This window comes from Petromyzon marinus, chromosome 40, assembly GCF_048934315.1.
Source record: "Petromyzon marinus isolate PM22_M1 ecotype Great Lakes invasive population chromosome 40, UKy_Petmar_22M1.pri1.0, whole genome shotgun sequence".
NCBI lineage: Eukaryota > Metazoa > Chordata > Hyperoartia > Petromyzontiformes > Petromyzontidae > Petromyzon > Petromyzon marinus.
In genome coordinates this window covers 826894-848120 of record NC_133706.1, presented here as the reverse complement: position 1 = coordinate 848120, position 21227 = coordinate 826894, and the positions used below count along the sequence as shown (strand labels likewise).

General features: G+C 47.1%; 1 protein-coding gene across 1 annotated transcript in view; it reads left to right on the top strand.

Moving 5' to 3' along the window:
* Positions 1-21227, top strand: part of DTWD2 (DTW motif tRNA-uridine aminocarboxypropyltransferase 2) — a 57704-nt gene that overhangs the window by 35671 nt on the left and 806 nt on the right. The window contains exons 4-5 of the mRNA XM_032968716.2: positions 1764-2133; positions 15270-15398. Of these exons, the coding sequence (XP_032824607.2) occupies positions 1764-2133; positions 15270-15398 (499 nt within the window). The remainder of the gene's footprint in view (positions 1-1763; positions 2134-15269; positions 15399-21227) is intronic.

The following is a 21227-nucleotide window of genomic DNA, read 5'->3' as shown; positions in this document are numbered from 1 at the left end:
AGACAGAGGTGCAGACAAATACAAAATATTGCAGTGAGGGGTGTGACACGCTCATTCGGCGTGGCCCGTGTCACTAGTGCCGATGGCTTAATTTAAACTAAAACGAAACTTTTATTTTTCTAGGTAAGGCTCACTGAGCTACTATATAGCTCTTTTTTCAAAATCGACCTGGCTATCACAAATGATAAGCTCAACGAAGTGGCTTATCACGTAGAAATGTATCGCAGCAAAATACTCTTAAACGCATGATGTTGATTCTAAATGTGGAGGGAAAAACCGGAGGACCCGGAGGAAAATCCACACGACCACTAGGAGAATATACAAACTCCAAATATTCAGCAGGATCAAACCCACAACCTCCTGTATACCTTTTCGATTTAAAGCTTTCGTGACTGCAAGGATTCATCTTCTTTGGTTCTTTTGGTAAAGTCACGTAGAATGAGAATAAAATAATAAATTGATAAAATAATAAAATATTTTCTTTTAAAATATTTTCTTTTATTTTATCAATTTATTATTTTATTCTCATTCTACGTGACTTTACCGAAAGAACCAAAGAAGGTGAATCCTGTATACCTGGCAAGGTAGTTGACATCCTACCAACATGGCACCCTTTTTTTGATGTTTGGAGAGGATGATTGGGGTCGTCGGGTGGGGGGGGGGGGTTTACATTTTTTTACCTTGTGCCTCCCAAGCCACTCACTTTTTAGGTGGTGATGGGATGTGCGATATTTCCACCCCCGCGCTTGACAGAGTGACCATTATGTTTAATTGGCAGTGGTGTTTTGCGTAAGCTCGGCTGCGTACTCTGTGTACTCGCTAGGGGGGCCTGTCTACCAGTTGCGACGGCCTGGTCACAATTATCCACGTGTGGGAGACAAAAGCAGATGGGCATGCATGGTCACAGCCACATTTACACCATCGTTTGTCTTGCCGCCTCTATTAGGTACTCGCTAGACATCAGTATTTTATTCGGATTAATTCAACTGAAGGCTTTTAATTAGAAAATGTAAGTGCTTGTTGTCTCCCAGTTGTATTTCAATTGTGCCGCCGGCATGTTGTCATGAGAACATTATTCCGGGTGATATCTCAGCGAGCAATGGACGAAGAACATTCCAGGAAAATGACGTTACGTCACTGCTGCTAAAGTTGCTTAAGTACATATCTTCCTACTCGAGGCACCGCACATCAGTCAAACTGAACATTTTTGATTATAAGTGCTGGAATAATGAAATTACTCTGAAAATGTATCTTATATAATGTGTTTTGTTGTGCAGTCATTGCTTACTTGGCTGGGACCATCAGCTCGTTATGCTTGAGAGTCCGGTTTAGACACTGATGGCTGAATCCTAGATTCAAACCCCAGATACTGAACTATGTGGCTCAGTGCTGTGTCACACTATCACTTATTCCCTTGAGATTTCTGGGAATTCGCTTGTGTATAAGGTAATATAATGCATAGAAGGCAAAAGGTGTAAATTGGGTATTTTCTCACAGGTAAAATCTTGATGAAGGAAGTGCTGGAAGGAAGGATGTTGGAACAGAGGCCAAGAGGCAGAAGAAGAAATGTGCTGCTTGACGATTTGAAGGCAGGGGCGGGGGGTGACTGTACAGTGAATTGAAGAAGGAATCTCAATGTCGGGCAAGACGGAGGGAGTTTGAGCCATAGAGCTGCCATGGAGCAGAGGTCTAAAGAAGACTAAAGAAGAGAGCCCAAATATAATGTAAACGCAGACCCTCTTTGTCTCTCTCTGCCTCCCAAGATTCCCTGAGCTGGCACAGGTGTGTCGTAGCCCCAACACGCTGGTGCTGTACCCCGGGCCCGGTGCTGTCGACCTCTACGACCTTGTCGGCGCCTCCTCCACCACCTGCGCTAGCGCTGCCCGTGAGAGTAGCGGCATCCTCCTCGGCACAGGAGATGACTCTCCCGCCGCCGCCAAGCCTGGGCGGGCAGACGCCCTCGCTCCCTGCGGTGCCGTCGATCCGACCACCTTGGCAGATGCCCCCCGCGTCCCGACCCCCGCCTCGGTGAACGGTGCTGTTCCCCTCTTCACGCTGGTGCTCATCGACGGCACCTGGCGACAGGCCAAGGACATGTTTGAGCGCAACCGCCTCCTGCACATTCCGCGGCGGGTAAACCCAGCTGAAGTGGCACCGCCAACCGCTGCTCCTGTACGCTAGCTCCGTCTCCTAGGCTCCGTACTCGTCCGTGTGTCGCTTCTCTTGGGGGTTCTTCGGTTTGCAGGGCGATATATATTTTTAATTTTCTTGCTGCTCATCTTTGCTGGAAAAGTGCACCCCAGTGGTTATTTTAAGTCGCATGCAATTTTTCGTCAATATAAAAAATATATATGGCGGTGACCAAGTCACCCTCAATGTGCCCGATTTCATCAGATGTCAAAAGCTAAGGTGGGTTAAGCCTAGATGGTGGTTGTACTGATGACCATCGTGCGTAAACATAGTTTGTCATAGTCATAGGCTGCAATGAAAAATGCACTGACCAGCATGGTGAAGTATGGTAAAATAACCCACGTGACCTGCAAGGTGTGGGGAGGTCCTCATTCCACAGTGGCTTCACAACATGACTGTCCATGTAGAATAACAATATATAGTTCTGGGCAGTATTCAATTCCATTGGTAGTCCAAGGCCATTGTTTGACAATTCACATTCATAAGGTAAGGACATGTCTCTCAATGGGGCTATGCATTTGTGCAAAGAATTTGATAGACCCTGGAGTGATGCAATTATTGGTTCTGCCTTCTGCCACAGCACTATTTGGCTATATGTGAAAACACATTGTATCAGTAAGTGGGCATTAAAGACTGTACAGCTTTTTTCATTAGAGGCAGGATATTCTGTACCACAGCTTGGCCTAAATTCCTTGCTTGAAAGCTGTGGCTAGATTGTAAAGCGCAGCAATAATGGAAATTCTCTTCGTCATTTTCTCGTTAGTAAAGCAGTGATGCTCGTCCTTTCTTTGAATGCTTGTCTGTGTGTTAAGCCATTCCTCTGATTATAATATTCCTCAGTGTAATCATCAGACATTGTCTAGCCACTGCTTGATGTGAAGGTCTTCCTATGCTATTTGCCATCCATCACAGCACCTATGCCGCAGTCTTTCTCACTGCTGCACATGAAGTGAACTCATCATTCCATCCCCACGGTTGTCATCCTCTCCGGCACATTCTATACTTTGGCCACCGTTGAAGCCAACCTACTTTTCTGACCATTCAATACGAGGTCTCTGATTTGCGTCGTTTGTTCCCGAATGAATGTGCTTCTCCCCCCGTGTGTGGGTGTCGTTTTGATCATGGATCTCTTTTTTCTACTTTTATTTGGTACACTTTACGGCTTTTGTTCCCTTCACAAAGTTGACATCCAAAACCTCCTCCTCCTCATCTTGGGGGGTGTAGACACGTGTCAATTATTAACCCTTTCGCATTCCGAGACGTCTGCAAGTTGCAGGGTGGGTCCCGCTTACCGCTGAATCCCGTAACACGCAAGCGGTTAGCGTTAATTCTATTTAGAGAGGCATCGTGCTGTTGTTTTTAAAGACATTGTATTCACTGCAGATAATTGTAGCGACACGACCGCCGCACTCTGCGAGAGCCAGCGCCAACCTGTACCACGTACCTTTCCGCATGGTTTTGTGGGAGCCTCGGTACCAAGATAGTTATTTAATTTTCTTGTTTATTCTGAATCGGAATCGAAATAAATTACTGCCGACGTACACGTACGTTGTCGGCACATTGAAAAGGGTTAAAGTCTTCTGTCCATTTTATATGGGGACGGTGGCTTACACTGTGTAGATTTATTTTCTCTTTCTAACACCAACCTAGCTGCCAGATGTCCAGGAGACAGTAGTACAGAAAGCGGGTTCGTTAACTTGTCTGCAAGGGGGCTGTTCAGTGTTGTCTCTTGGTGTGCGTGGATTTCATTTCCGAATTATTCCCATTTCCTTCCTCGTGCAAAAAAGTCATTTAAAATGGAATTGGCCACTCATTTCAATGCCGGACCCTGCTGACAGAATATTGAAATTCAGTGATGCTTTCCTGTGTAAATAATTGACATCGGCATTGTTTATTAAAATGTGCAGCCCTTGCCAATCCATTGTTGGACGAAGGCCTCCCCCGCGCTGTATCAGACGTGGGGGTTGTTTGACCATACTTAATCATTCTGGTAATCGTTGCAGGTTGATGAAGGTAGCAAACGGAGGGGGGGTCAACAAGACCAGTGAAAATACTAGTCATCGCTGGAATCAAACGCAGGTCACTCAGGTTATAGCACTATGTGCCAATGCTCCACCAAGCAATTATTTTTATGACTGCATGTGCAAATGTATGCTGCCAAATTTGTCCATCACCTGGCTTGCTAAGACACTTTATTCAGGCTACTGTAGCTCACTTTATAACCCTACTTTTCATCGTTAAACTACAACAATCCCAGTGACGATTCTCTGAACCGGTTCTGGGTCTCTCCTAGGACGAATCGGCCTCAAATGAGTACCTGGTGCGATGTGTAAATATCGCCACTCGGGAGACAAAGGCGGCCGGGTGTGTTGCTGGCCACCCACCCCACGTGTGCCGTACCGCCCTTCATAGGTGCTCGCTAACAGAGCTTGACCCGACAGCCTATTAAGGCTATATGGGGGATCTTTGTCTTTAGAGGGGTGAGGTTTGTGTCCATGTATGAGAGACGAGAGAGAGAGCGTGAGAGGGCTGTGTGACGGAGTGGAGAGAGAGGTGGTGATATCATAGGCTATACGGGGTATCTTGCACTGTGGTTCTTCGTGTGTGGTAAGTGTTACATTTGATGTTTTATGACTTTATTTTTTAACTATATATTAATTTGTACTTCTCATGTTAAAAAGGTTGCTCAAGAGTGGAACATTTTGGGGCTGAAACGGAACTCGGCTTTTCACATGGGAGGAGTCTATGGGAGAATGACGATTTTTGAATGAGCGATCGCTTAGCGAACAATTCTCAAAGACCAAATATAGCAATTAGACCATTACAATTGATCATGGTCCCACCTTGGTGAACATTGCTAAACGGGAATCCCTCATTTAACATGGTGCCATGTACTCTGTTATTCCGTGTATTGTATCATACCACGCAGCCTCGCAGCTCAACAAAGTAGTTTGTCGTCTACCGCTGAGAAACGGCGTTATAACAACGGGCTTAATCTGCGTTGGGCGAAAAATGTTCCACCGTATTATAACACGTCGTACGAACAAGCTTTAAGCGAGGACTTACAGTACTCTGTGATGAGAATTGTTCTTAAACTTTGCAGGTGAGCTGAAACAATAGTAATTGGCACGGTGTTAAACGTACACACAGGCGACAATTTAATGATGGCTGTGTCCGGTGGTGGAGGGTTCTTAGCGACACAAATTTGATCAAATAAAATCTCGAGCTAAACCCAAAAATCAATTACAAATAGCGACGACCAAGACGGTGGCAGCGGCGGCGGCGGCAACGATGAAAGAGGTGGTGAAAATAAAAACCTCCCACAATTTATTTGGGCATAAATCGGCAGTTGTTTGCGTGTTATAGCACAGCCCAATCGATGCTTGGGCAACATGCAGCAGCGAGCGGGTCAATTCAATCATGGCATTTCGTTGGTCATTTATTTCCATGTATTACGATCGGCTGTTTGTTACCTTGTGCAAACATGCGCATGTATTCTTTTTCTTCTCAAAATTACATTTCCCCCTCTCCCAATGGGAATTAGCTCATCGTCTGGGTGCAATGTACGAGGTCTGAATGAAATAAATCGCAGGCGCGACAATTCGAGAACGGTGAGGCACCCAACGTTCACCGTACGTCCGAGCGCACCTGTGTCTGCACACCTATTAAAGAGCCCGTTCAAACGAAGAGCCCTTCGCACGCAGAGAAAATTAATCAGAGCTTTTGTTGTATTTAGCAAAATGTGGTTTTGGTGAAATGCATAAAGGTCTTGTGATTTTTGCAGGGAAAGCATTGCATTGCTTTTCTAGAAAATCTCCACTTAATAATAAGAATACGAGTGTACAGTCCTTTGGCACTACCCTGATGGGATGAAGGCCTCTCCAAGCCTTCTCAGGTTTATTTGCAGGTTGTTTGACCTCGGACTGCACTATGCTGGTAGTTGTGGTTTGATGAAGACATGAGGCATAACAACCAGTTCAGATATCACGAGTCTGGGAATTGAATTCAGGTCACCGGGTCCAGAGCACAGTTCGCTAACCACTAAGCCACCACTCCCCTCGGCTCGGTATCAAGACACATTTCTAGGAGGGTTCTACTTGTAATATTTGTTCATTTCCCTTTCGGGTGTTTTCGCTTGTGGTACAAAACCAGCGTTCCCAGTGAACATACCGCAAATGCGGGGTTTTTTTTTCCTTCCGCGCACCTCCGATTTTCCTTCCCCCGCACCGCCGATAAGCACGGCTGGCTACATACGGTGCGACACAAGTTCAACATGCACACATACACGCGAGCATAATAGCGCTCAACAGTCCGCAGTGGTGGCCATCGAGCTCCTTGCTACGCTGCCTCCTGCATCCCACTTAATCTCCCTACAGGTTTAATTGTCTCGCTCGCAGACAGGATCTCTGCGTGATCCACCAGCCCTGCCTCCAAAGCGGACGCGCAAGGAAGCGCGTGGTGCGGCCACATTCACCCCATCGCCCGTTTTTTACGAACGCGGGGCACGTGGCACAGATTAATTATCACGATGACGGCGGCCTTGCCGACACCGTCGTGCCATGCCAGCTCATAAATTAATTGTGCGCAGACGTTGGGGCTCGGTGCATTCGCTTCGGCGGCGAAGACGTTAAAGGTCAGGGTGGGACAGAAGTTCACGTGACAAAGTTGGGAGCGAGAGGACAGGAGAGGGAGAGAGAAAGGGAGAGCACAAAACAAAACAAGACGCGCTTGATGTTTGTAAAAAATGTAACATTTATATTAGTAATTTATGACTCTTTTCAGAGGGCATTCCCTCCCATAGCTGTTGCTGCTGAGCTGTCTTCATTTTTATTGTCAAACCCTCGCACGCACTGCGCTCGTGTGTGTACGTTCACGTCTATTAAATGTCACATGGCTTTGGCCGTGTGTCTCTTGCGCGACCGTGCTTGCATCTGCGCTCGCACGCGCCTGCGGCTGCTGTCTGGGCTGTCTTTCAGGGAAGAGATAGGCAGTGCAAGCGGCGATGTTTCCTCGGTCACTGGCGTGCCCCCGTAATTAATCAAGGGCCAAACTCCCGCAGTTTGCATGTTCGTGGGTCCAGGGGTTAATTGTGAGCTGTGCAATTTGCGCTGGTTGTCTTTTTAAGTTCAGATTTTTTTTCTGGCTTCATTGTGACCGTCATCGTAATTTCTAGCATCAACATCTTCAGCTATTGTTATCTTTTTATTCAAGCTGCTTGAGAGCTCCACTGATATGATTGTTCCATTTCACAAGGCAGACATATGGGTACTGGGTATCAATAGTGGTGTAATACACAAGGGGTACAGCATTGGCGAAACGAAAATTTAAATTTCGTCCGAGGCAACACAAGAACAGTAATGTTAAGCCAAGGAGTTGAAGATTATTCTACTGCTGTATAAATGATAACTTGGACGAGGTGCTTTAGGAGCTCATTATTGTAATGCTTGGGGGAGCAGTGGTGCATTGGTTGGCGCACTGCATCTGACAATCCAAGTCGATTTTCGCCTATGGCTAACATCAGTGGTGAGTGATATCTGAACTGGTCCTGTCCCCTAACCACCCTGTATTGGTCCACACCGACCATTGTGGTAGCGTATGGATAAGCAACCCCAACGAATAAACAACATTGTTGTGAAGGCTTTGTTCATCAGTGGATTAATAAGGGGATATGCGTTGGCAGCAAAACCAAATGTTGTGATCAAAGTTCCATAATACGTTGATATTTATAATATAGGGTAACTCAATAAAACATTCTAAATGCTTGGTTTGAATTTCTCAGGATGCCTTGTCTATCCTTAAAAGCTACTTGCAAAAAAGCACTCGCCACGGAGCTGTGCGGAGCCGGCAGGAATGAAAGTGATTCTTCACTGCAGTGGTAAAAGTTGGCCAAAAAAGGAAACGGTCAAAATATGGCAAGAGCCACAACAAAACGTTGAGGCTGAATGCAAAGCAGTGGGGCGCAATTTGCGAGCCTGTCATCCGCAGCGTTTCTCCAACAACGTTCTCCGCCGCCTCGCTACATCTCCCCAATACGCAGCGGCGGCGACAGCAATTGCGGCAACAGGAAGGTTACATTTTACACAAGACTGGCTCTGGGCAAAACGGTAGCAATGCTCTGTGGGCGGTTCAGCTTCAAATTCTTAATTTTCTGGCTTAGGTTCGTGATGGTTAATTCAAATTAATGTCTTCAATGCTTTACAATTACGGATGAAAGCATCCTGTGCTGTCCGTCCATCTGTCCATCCGTTCGTCTGTCACATTGGGGTGATGAGAACTATCTTAACAATGATCCCCAATAAACTTTAGTATAAAGTTGCGTTGCTGGTAGCGACTTGCCCTTCAGAAAACCAGGAAAGTTGATTGCTTCCCTTAAACATGGAGGCATAAACCAGTGCAAAAATGTAACTATTGTCAAATATGCTATTAAGTTCTACCTGCCATCAGCGGTATTCATAATTACATTGTTAAATACTTTCTAGTACAACATGCACGTGGAAGGAGGTACATAATCCATGTGTATGCATTATTTTTCTACCTTGTTACATTTTTTGAAATTCCAAGGACTGAGTTGGCAGTAGAGGGAAAAAAGTACAATTTTCATCATGAACACTGCCTTATAATAAAGAAATATATCATAGGCCAACATATCATGGGAGAGTGGGGGAAATCATTCATATATCAATTCAGAACTGTTCATTTGTCAATTTAAAAACAAATTAGGGTGCCGCTGTGTAAAGTGAGATTTCAGAGTCAGATGAAGGGCTTCGGAAAATAAACTGTAACCTGTTACGAATTTTTTTTCGATGATAAGCCAGTGCTAATAATTGCGGTGACTTTTAAGCATTCTTGGAAAGGATAAATTTTAAATTAATTTAAAATAATGTATTCTCACCTCCAAATTCAATGGATAATTTAGCGCGTTGTTTTGGGCATGGCGTTGATAACGCACGCCACCGTCGCTGCATTCATTTTTCTTTTTCAAGTGACGCATGAAGGATCGCTCGTGGAAAACAGAGACGTCCCTTTTCACGGAGAAGGCCCCATGCACACGCGTGTGCTGCGATGGTGCACCGTGACAAGGGGAGGTGCGAGGGGAAAGGTGGGGGGGGGCTATCGTGCCCAAAAGCATGGCTTGTCAGCTCCTTCCGCGACGGCCGATCGGCATCCGCGTCTCTTTAAATTCGCTAGGATGCTTAAGAGTCACCGACGAGACGCGCCGGTAAATTCGGCTCATCCCAGCAGCCTGCCGCTGCTCAAAGGGGAGCTCCTTAATTCTGCTCGATATTCTCCAGCCGTTCCATTACATCCGTGGCCGGACGACGGCATTCTCTATCTAACAGAAATTTATTATGATGGTTGTCAGCACCGCGGCAATGGTTTTCCAATCCCTTAACAACCGCCGCTGTTTTACTTATTTAATTTTTTTCTTATCGCCTTACATATAAATACGCTCGGCATCCATCCATCCATCCTCGGCGTTTCCGATAATGGTGCTGCGAGGATGTTGTCAATTAAGTGCACGCTCGAGTAATTTACGTGCACATTTAAGGTCCCGTTACACCATTAGCAGTGGTCTAGCAGCCTGAAGCCACATTTGGGGCAGAGTATGCACATAATTAATTGACCCATCCTTGATAACATTATTGGGTGGCAAGGTGGCATGTGCTGTGGTAACACTCGTGCCTCACAGTCAGGAGCGCCTGATTTTGATTCGTGACCCGGGTGCCTATCTGCGTTTGTATGCTCTCCCCGTGTTGTACATGGGTTTCCTTTGGGCTCTCTGGTTTCCTCCCATAGCTAAAACAAAGCATGCAATGTGACTGGTCCTGGCCAAATATCCCAGTGCTGAAAATTTACCTTTAAACTACTCGTAGCAATATCGCCCCTCCACCCCTACTGCAAAAACGTAGCAGAACCCTCCTGAAAACAGTCTTGAGGCTCAGTGAGATTTTTTTCTGGATAAACAAATTTAATAATTATAATAAAGAATGATTACTGGGGATATTGCATTGTGCCATGGTGGGCTAGGAGGCATCACGGACTGGGATAAGAAAGACACACAATTTATATGTACATTTATATAAATAGGTTATTTATAATAAATAGAAACTGTCACTTGGATGAAAAATGCATATGAAATGGTGTCACTCACTTGTGCAGGTCTTCTGCAAATGCTGCCATTTTCATCAGCCTTTTATTATTCCGATCGTTCACCTCGCAAAGCCACACTGAGTCCCGAGACTCTGTTTCAGGAGGGTCCTGGCCATGCTGATAATACGGCGGTCGCACATCACGCACTTGACCCCTCCTGCTCTGCCATTGCTATTTAGTGTTTTCGTTTTCTGGGCCAGGCTCCCGGGGTTTATTGAGTGCTTCTCAAATTGTTTTTAAACGCTATAATGCCCAAAATAGTTCAACAAGGACGTTCATAGTAATTAAGGCGACAATCACCGCATGTAATTAAGCCGCTAAAGTAGTCCTCAGAGGGACAATTTATTTGAAGACATTTTTTTCATCACCAAGATCTAGTAATTTTGCATTTCCCACCTCTGGGCAATGAATAATTTGAGCTTCATTCTGGATGGGGCCAGGGATAGGCTGCAGACAGCCGAGACGCTTCAGGACAGTGGCCAGCCCTCCACCAGTGGGTAAACAGGGCCCAGGAACCGAGCAAAGGGAAACTCCTGCGAGGAATAAACAGGCTGAGGGAGGGTAGCACTCGGCGGAGGAACTTAGCCCTGCCATAAATGCACCAAGTACAGAGGGGTGGGGAGGGGGGGGATGCTTCTTATGAGCAGCAGATAGTTCTGACGAGGACAGTGAATCGGCTGTGTAGGTATTTCCTCTGGGGAGATGTCAGAAGAATTAGACGCAGAGTGGTGGTGGCTGAAATGGAGGCAGTCCCTCCAGTTTCAACGCAAGAGGAGGCAACAGACAAGGGGAAGGGAGTGAAGCCCTCCGTGTTTTGCCAAGCCGCCGGACCAGTCTAGGCCAGAAATTTCACTTGTTCAACACATGCTGGACATGATTAGACACAAATGGGAACACCCCCCCCCCCTTCGAAGTGCCCAAGTAATGTGGAGAAGCTTTGCACGCTACCTGGCCCAGGAGATGGTGGCTCTCTCTGACCCCCTGGGGCGTGCTGGGTAGGAGAAGGCTGGCATCTCCCGCAGAGCGGGCGGGGGAGTTTCTCCTAAAGGCAGACTAAGTTATTGAATTTCCAGTAAAAGGCAAACGTGCAAAAAGAGAACAAAAACTCTGAGGGAAAATATATATAAATAAACCAACCGTGATTGTTGTTGTGAAGAGCATTGCCCTTAGTAGAGTAAGCCACAAGTCTTGTAACCATCAATGGGGCTAGACAGAAATTATGATTGTTACATCCTATGCCGTGTTTATCTTGCTTTTCTAAGAAATACGTTATTAAATGTTTTCGTTGAATACAAGGTTATGAAAACACAAACAACAGGGGTGTGGGATCCATCAAACAAACGCCTTCCGGGGAGAAAAAATAATAATATATAAAAGCGAGGGAGTGCAAATCTGTCAAACAGCACGTCGCGAGACGGCATGAAAGGTAAAATAGGAAGATAGATTTGTGACAGTGCGGGAAGCGCGCTCATCGATGTCCAGCGGCTTAGCCGAGTGTTCAGGCGCTGCAACTGCACTGGGGCCTACGTTCCGGAGGGATCCAGGCGACAGGTTGCCGAAAAGAGCGGAAGTCAGACAGGCCCATCCCGTTTGTTGCCTGCACTAGGGCCCTTGCTTGCGACGCTGCGCCGCTGGCGATGTGCACGAGTGGACGGTCCCATTTGCTTGCGTTAAATGTGCAACTGCTGACATATGAAGCTCAAGCACTGGCTGGTAGAGAAAGCGATATAATGCTCTGCTAGTGTTTGTGCGATTAATAATAATCGAAACGAATTTGTCCAGGAAAACCACGCTTGAGTCTGAACACACTCTGTCTGGAGGATCCTGTTGCATTGGGATGTTTCGCCAACATATGCATTTTATGTTTTTAGCTTTTAGGAGGACACTAGAGAGCTTACATGAAACCCACACAGAGCAGGGGGGGGAGAGAATGCACACCTCCACACAGAAAGGTTCCAGAATAAAGAATCGAACTCCTTCTTACTGCGATGCGCAAGTGTTACCAATGCACCATCCTGATGAGTATTATGATAGCAATGGGCAATATGAGGATTGGTAGGAGAATTTATTACAACAGTGAGACATGATACAATGAACATTGCCATTCACACATCGCGCAAATATTCTCCGTGGAAGTCCCTGACCTGCGTTGTCTTGGGCCTCCCCAAGGTCAACTCAGCCTTAAATGAATACCTGTCTCCCCTGGTGCTGTGTAAACATCAGCACTGGGGATTTAAAAAAAAAAGTGGCCGGGTGTGTTGCTGGTCATACCACCCCCTGGGGTACCCTGCTGCTGCTGCTTAATAAGGTGCTCACTAACAGCCCTTGCCCCAACAGTGTTAAGGGCTATGGGGAGGATCTTTGTTTTATTTGTTGATCTGGGCGGTTATATATATAATACATCGAAACTGTCACGAGCATGAAATATGTATATAAGGAGGTGTCACTCACTTCTCTCCAAGTCGTCTGCAAATGATGACATTTCCAGCTGCTTTTATTTATTTTTTATTCCTGCTTCAAAAACAGTGAAAAAAACGAAGAGAGAGGAAATCGTGCGGTATTCTTCTCAATAAATTCTGGGGAAGTGGATGACGTTTTCTGGGGAGCTGGTAGAGAATAAACGGTGGTTGCTTTGACAGTGTTGGTACTGGTGACAGTGATGGTGTATTGGTTATGGTGACCACTGGTCATCATATTGCTGTGGTGGTGAGGGTGTTGGTAGTGTCAGTCATTGGTTGGCAGTGGCCGTGGTGGTGATTGTGTTGCTGTGGTAACGGTTGTGATCAGAGTGGTATTGACAGTGATGGTCGGTCATTCATGGTGTCTAGTGGTGATTGTATTACAGTGGTGATAGAGACCATAGTTTTGATGGTGGTGATGATAATGGAGTAATGGTGACTGTTAAAGATTATACAGTGAGGGAAAAAGTATTTGATCCCCTGCTGATTTTGTACGTTTGCCCACTGACAAAGAAATGATCAGTCTATAATTTTAATGGTAGGTTTGTTTGAACAGTGAGAGACAGAATAACAACAAAAATCTAGAAAAACGCATGTCAAAAATGTTAGAAATTGATTTGCATTTTAATGAGGGAAATAAGTATTTGACCCCTCTGCAAGACATGACTTAGTACTTGGTGGCAAAACCCTTGTTGGCAATCACAGAGGTCAGACGTTTCTTGTAGTTGGCCACCAGGTTTGCACACATCTCAGGAGGGATTTTGTCCCACTCCTCTTTGCAGATCTTCTCCAAGTCATTAAGGTTTCGATGCTGACGTTTGGAAACTCGAACCTTCAGCTCCCTCCACAGATTTTCTATGGGATTAAGGTCTGGAGACTGGCAAGGCTACTCCAGGACCTTAATCTGCTTCTTCTTGAGCCACTCCTTTGTTGCCTTGGCCGTGTGTTTTGGGTCATTGTCATGCTGGAATACCCATCCACGACCCATTTTCAATGCCCTGGCTGAGGGAAGGAGGTTCTCACCCAAGATTTGACGGTACATGGCCCCGTCCATCGTCCCTTTGATGCGGTGAAGTTGTCCTGTCCCCTTAGCAGAAAAACACCCCCAAAGCGTAATGTTTCCACCTCCATATTTGACGGTGGGGATGGTGTTCTTGGGGTCATAGGCAGCATTCCTCCTCCTCCAAACACGGCGAGTTGAGTTGATGCCAAAGAGCACCATTTTGGTCTCATCTGACCACAACACTAACACCCAGTTGTCCTCTGAATCTTTCAGATGTTCATTGGCAAACTTCAGACGGGCATGTATATGTGCTTTCTTGAGCAGGGGGACCTTGCGGGCGCTGCATGATTTCAGTCCTTCACGCGTAGTGTGTTACAATTGTTTTCTTGGTGACTATAGTCCCAGCTGCCTTGAGTTCTGGGCTGATTCCTCACCGTTCTCATGATCATTGCAACTCCACGAGGTGAGATTTTGCATGGAGCCCCAGGACGAGGGAGATTGGCAGGTTATTTTGTGTTTCTTCCATTTGCGAATAATCGCACCAACTGTTGTCACCTTCTCACCTAGCTGCTTGGCAATGGTCTTGTAGCCCATTCCAGCCTTGTGTAGGTCTACAATCTTGTCCCTGACATCCTTGGAGAGCTCTTTGGTCTTGGCCATGGTGGAGAGTTTGGAATCTGATTGATTGATTGCTTCTGTGGACAGGTGTCTTTTACACAGGTAACAAGCTGAGATTAGGAGCACTCCCTTTAAGAGTGTGCTCCTAATCTCAGCTCGTTACCTGTATAAAAGACACCTGGGAGCCAGAAATCTTTCTGATTGCGAGGGGTGTCAAATACTTATTTCCCTCATTAAAATGCAAATCAATTTATAACATTTTTGACATGCGTTTTTCTGGATTTTTTTGTTGTTATTCTGTCTCTCACTGTTCAAATAAACCTACCATTAAAATTATAGACTGATCATTTCTTTGTCAGTGGGAAAACGTATAAAATCAGCAGGGGATCAAATACTTTTTTCCCTCACTGTATATCAGTGTTGGTGGTGACAGTGGTGGTGATGGTAGTGGTGTTGATAGGAGTGTAGCGGTAGTGTAGCGGTTAGCGCGCTGCGCTACGAACCCGGCGACACGAGTTCGATTCCCGCTCACGGCCATCACCAATGACGATTGTCTGACCCGGTCAAGGGACTCCCCAAGATCGACTCAGCCGCATATGAGTACTTGGTGCAGTGTGTAAACATTGCCACTGGGGAGACAAACGTGGCCGGGCGTGGTGCTGGCCACCCCCCACCCCCTCGTGTGCCGTGTCGGCTTTCATAGGCGCTGCTCGCTGACAGCACTTGCCCCAACAGTCTAATAGGGCTGTACGGGGGGTAGTGGGGAGAGCAGGGGGGATATTTGGTGTCAATAGTCATGGCGCGTCGGTAATGGTGACTTGGTCGTGGCCGCGTTGCTGCCGTGGCAGGTGGAGTTGCGGGAGAGCAGGGACAGCCAGTACGTGATCCGCTCCCAGCCCCGCGGTTCGTGCCTCTCGACGCTGGAGTGTGCCGCCTTCGCCCTGGCCGCCCTCGAGCGTGACCCCAGCATCCACGAGGTGCGTGGCTTCGACCGTCGACCTCGACTTGTTACTCCCCGACTCGCAAAACCATATCACGTGACCCAGCGCTTTGTAATTCCAGTCCCTGAGACAGCTACTCCTGGGCCAGTCCCCCCAAGGCAAAGCAATTCCAACACACACACACACAAAAGGCAATCTTGGGGTATTTTATTTAATCTCTTGAAGGAAATCAAGTTTGAACCTTCAACCCAACAGGCCTTCTTCCAGTGTAAACTACACAGCTTCTCCTTTCACTTACCCATTAGGCCAGTGAGTTGAGTATATAAGACACGCCGCATGTTAACTAGCTCAGAGTTGGTTAACTGGTGAGTGAGTGAGTGAATGAGTGGTGAAGCGTGGAGCTGCCAAGCCACTTTCCCTGCCCAGTCTTGGGCATAACATTTGCTACACCATCCACCCGCTTAGCCATTGCATAAGTAAACTTATAAATTCTCAAAGAAAGCTCCAAGTCGTCGAACTGTGGCCCTATACTGGCCGTGCGCAGCAGGAGTGGGCCCTACACCACCCCCACCCGCTCGTCTTATTGATTTCCCTCCCCCCCCAAAACAATTTTTTGTAGCTAATTAATCATTCGTGGGAGGAAAAATTGCGCGGGCCAGAAACATCAATGCTGGCAAAATGGAGCTGCTAGGACGCCGGCTTGGCACCCACCGTTTGTTACGGTCATCAGCCATTGATCCCGCTAATTGCCCTAATGGGACGGTGTTGGCGCCCGTGACGACGGCCCGTTCCACTCCCACTATGGAATTCAGCGACGCCCTCCTTTTTCGCCTCCCGACACGGGTGCTCAATTAACGTCGAGTGGCCGCCAAACAAAACAAGCAAAATAGACCGAAATTGAAAAGTTCTGGACCGTGGCGTGAAGCCGGACCGAATTACCTTCATGTCGGAGTGCGCGCTGCAGGAACGAATGGTATTACTTGAAAACGTGACAGGAGAGGCAACACCAAATCCGTAACACGGGCTGGATAACGAGCAGGCAAGCACCACGCCTATTAAGTAGATCCTTCAGATTGTGCTTTCCTGTGTGTGTGTGTGCGTGCGCGTATGCTTATGTTAAGTCGACTCAGCCTGAAATGTGTACCTGGTGTGGTGTATAAACATCGCCACTGGGGAGATGAAAGTGGCCGGGCATGGTACTGGCCACCCACCTCCTCGTGTGCCTTTCCGGCCTTCACAGGTGCTCGCTAACAGCACTTGCCCCAAAAGTCGGCTAAAGGAAAACTGGAAATATTTATCTTTGTTTGTATGCATATGTTAGTGTGCTGCGCTGTGATCCTGGTGACTTGAGGATGAATCCTGGGCTTCTCGTTTTGACTTAGCCATAAATTAGTACCTAGTGCGATGTGTCAAAATCAGTACCAGGGTAGACAAAAGCGGCCGGGCGTGCTGCTGACCACCCACCCTTTCATGTGCCGTTCCGGCCTCCATAGGGGCACGATAGCAGCGCTTGCCCTAACAGTCTGTTAAGGCTATGCGAGAGGAGTCTTTGTATTAGTCCAAAGTGTGGTGAGCGGTGGCTGTGGTTCAAGATTCTCAGTGACCTGGATTCGATTCCTAGCCATGACAAATGGGATCTATACCTAGTCTGGGCATCCTTAGGTTCACTCAGCCTTAAACGAGTGCCTGTGTTTGTCAATACTGGCAGTGGGGAGACAGAGGTAGCCAGATAGATGTCTTGCTTGTGACACGACCGTCGCGCAGGTGTGCCATGCCGGTCTCAATAGGCACTCGCTAACGGGAACTTGCCCCCCACCCCCCCGTCAGTGGGGCTAAGTGACTGATCTCTTATTAGTGCAAGTCAGGTGGGGGGGGGGGGGGGGCTCAATCTGGTACAGTCGTTTCACTTCCTCTTTCCTTTGCCTGTTTTTGGTTGTTTAATTGAACCTGGTTTGGACCTCAGACAGTCCTCACTGTGCCCCCCCCCCCAACCTAAGAGCCCCGAGGGCCCCCTGCTCAGTACAAAGGCTTCCCCTGGCTCAGCCAAAGGGCTTCCTTCGCTTCACCCAGAAGGTCTCTCTTGATCATCTTAATGACCCCCCTGGCTTCTCTCTAAAGCCCCCCCCCCCCTCTGCTCACTCCTCGACAGCCCCTCCCTCCAGCACCACCACCCAAAGCACTCTATAAACTAAACTTTGAATTTTTTGGGATTTTACCAGGTAAGGCCCACTGAGCTAGAGAGCTCTTTTTCAGAAGCGACCTGGCTACAAATGATAGGTCAACGAAGTGGCTTATTGCGTCGAAATTCATAGCAGCCAAATACTCTAAATGCATGTTGATTCCAAATGTGGAGGGACGAAGCGGAGGACCCGGAGTAAAATCCACACGACTACGGGGAGAACGTGTAAACTCCAAATATACAGGTGTCAGGATCGGGGTTGATCCCACGACCTGCTGCATACCAGGCGAGGTAGTTAACATCTCGCCACTTTGGCGCCCACTCGACCTGTAGTGATTTGTTCCCCGTGCGATTTTTTAAATTGTTACGATTCGGGTTAATGATTCTATACAAGAATTGACACTTTACTTTGTCATGTTCCGTTTGTTCATTCCACCTTATTTGTGCTGTGCTGTTCCACCTCGTTCGATTTGGAAGTTAAGTTGGTGTTTTTCTATACCAGGGCTCTTCAATAGATGTACCTCGCAGGGACATAAAGAGATACAGATTTTTTAGATGAAATCCTGAATATAAGTAACAAAATAAATAAAGGGACAGTTCTCCACATTTTTCCTTCCACATAAAACACGGCCTTCTGGGAGTACATAATTTAAGCAGCATTTGTTCAACACAACTGCTGATTGGCATCAAGTGATGAGATTCTAATTGTCGCAACCTGTCCTGATTTTGCTTTTGTTATACCATAACTGCAAAAATTATGCACTCCCAGAAGGCCCCTTGGCTTATGAGATGTGTCTAAGAGAATACTCTCTCTTTTATGTGGAGGGACAGATACGTGTGCTAATTTATTTTTGAGTTTAACAACAAATAGAGATGAGAGACCCGCAGACAAGAGGTACCACAGTCTAGCGGTCTCATGTACAGGCGTAGTGACGTCACGCCGTCATGTGACCTCGTAACGTCTGTACACATGACTAAAGACATCACATGGCCCGCGAACACACTCGCTCTATTGTGTGGCCAGCGGCAAAATATAGTTGAAGGACCTTGTAACAATGGAACAAAAGTTCAAGTTTACATAGTTTAACCAGATGAGAGCTCAAGAGATCAGATTGCTCTCATCTGCAAGCGTAACCTGGGGCATTAGTCTGACAATAATGGGCGATCATTGCTATGTATAACCCCAATTTGGTCACTTGCAGTGCAGTTTTATGATTGGTAAAATGTTCATCCCGACATCGGCACACAATGGCCCTCTCTTTTTGAATGATGTCAGGGAATCTTTTAATGTCCGCTGTGAAGTAGACGGTGCGTAAGGACCATAACTGGGGCGCTGCGGAAGCGAGATGTTAACTATCTCGCCTGGCGTACGGGAGGTCGTGGGTTCGATCCTGACCCTGACGCCTGTATATTTGAAGTTTGCATGTTCTCCCCGTGGTCGTGTGGATTTTTCTCCGGTCCCTCCATTGTTTCTCTCCACATTTAGAATCAACACCCCTTTTAGAGTAATTAGCTGCTGTAAATTTCCACATGATGAGCCACTTCGTTGAGCAATCATTTGGAGCCAGGCCACTTCTGAAAAAGACCGATATTGCTCAGCGGGCCTTACCTGGTAAAATAAAAAAATATATAAGTTTATAATAATTACAGATGTTACGCCGCATTATTAATCAGGGGCAGCTGCTCAAATCGAACCGTGAACCTGTGCAACGAGCGGCGAACGCTCCACGGCGGCCCCGCCGTGTGACACCACTGCCGACACGTGTGACGCGGTTCCATCGCCAGCCTCTTTGAGGTCTCTTCTCCAAGTGACGATAACGCCACGCCAGGGAGGAGCAGGAGGAGACACGGCGAGTGGCAACAACAAAGCTGGATTTTCTTTGTCCACCCAAGCTTTTATTAAACTACGGTGTTTCTCCTCTGCTTCGCACCGTTGAATATGTACGTTGAACTTACTACGCACCGGATGTAGCCAGCCGTGCTAATTATTCTTACTATGTTGATGTGCTGTGTCAATCAATACGAACCACAGCTCTAAAACTCTTCAGACGTGGGTTTTACGTTCAGCCTAACACTTAATTCTCGACAAGAGATGATTCCGTGCCACCACTGCGATCCCTATTTCTAGCCAGTTACTTCCGCTCCCCGTCCCTCCGTTTTTTTACATGATTAAACTTTACGCTGGTCGCAAAAAAAAAACCCAAGGCCCTAAAAAAAAACGAAAAAAACTTCCCTACAGTTGCTGGGTGAACATTCCCCACACTGAAGACAAAACCGTGTAATTTGGATCGCTTCAACATTCCCATATCATGTCCAAAAATGTAATTCAAATCCACTTCATGTGTAGTGCGTAACACAGATTAAAAAAAAAATGTCTCGGCTCAGCTTCCATAAGCTATGAGGTGCCTTAGACATTATGAATATAAGTGCTCTTCATAGTCTTTGAAAATAAAGGATTTTGAACTTCGTATCACTGTGGGTATTTTGAATATCCATTGTTAAACTTTTCTGTTTATTTAGCTTAAGTTTTCTGAAATGTTATAAGCTGCAGGGCTATGTGGTGAACAAGTCAGTGCGGTAGAATACACGTTCGTACTGTACTTCTATGCTCCCCGTGTCTGCTTCCCCTCCATCACCAACACGCACTGAGCCAGCATGGTGAAGTACGGTCAAATAACCCCTCCGCATGACACACACAGAGAGCAGTACGCGCACTGCTACCTGTCTACATGCCTTGCAAACCGCCCACACCCAATTTAAACTCGTGTTCGATTTGTGACCCGTGTTTGTCGCGCGTCTCGGCCGTCCGTTTGTTATACTGCGGAGGGACGCGAGCAACCGAGCTCAACTGGGACATTAACCATTTAAACGTTCGTCCGCCGCGCCGCCAAATCTACATCAAGCTCCCTTTGATGAGGACCCGCGGCGGAGCGAGCGCGAGCGGCGCGCTCCAGAGAGCCCTTCCCGTCCCCCAACCCCCCCCCCCCCGCCTCCAACGTCTGCCTACAGCCGCGCGTGACGGAGCCCCTTTTGCTTTCCGCGTGTAGACTCGGAGACTTTGCAGCTTCAATCCACGTTGGCGCACGGTCACTCGAGAAGCCCGACTCCGAAGGCCCATCGTGGCCTTTTCTCCCGCGCTATCGCGTTGGCAATTTCGTCGTCTTTATCATTTAGGATTTTAGTCCGGCCACCTTTCTGTGGTCTTGGAGTGACGCAGTGGTAACACTTGTGTCTGACAGCAGCCCAGGGCCTGGATTCGATTCCCGTCTTGGGCCCCCTTTCATCGAGCCTGTATTTCCCCCCCCTGTTTCCCGTGAGTTTCATGTTCTCTGCTTCCTTTCCACACAGGTTTAAAACGCAAAACAATGTAACTGATTTTGGCCAAACATCCCAATGCTAAAAATAGAATAATAAAGCATAAACGTAGTGTTATCTAATAAAAAAAATGTATCACGATTGCTCACCTTTACAGGTTACTGAACCTATTGTGAGCCTTGCGGTCCTACAGTTTACACCCGTAGGAATCCTGCTCAAATTTGAAACAGTTTTGCCAGGTCAAAAATATTTCCCTCGGGTGCCCGATTAGTGCGACTACGATGCTTGCTAAGATGCAGCCGGGCGGCGGTGGTTGCCGCACGTGGCCCGTAATCCAGCACTGTGGAGGCAGCCAGTTTTTCTGGATCACG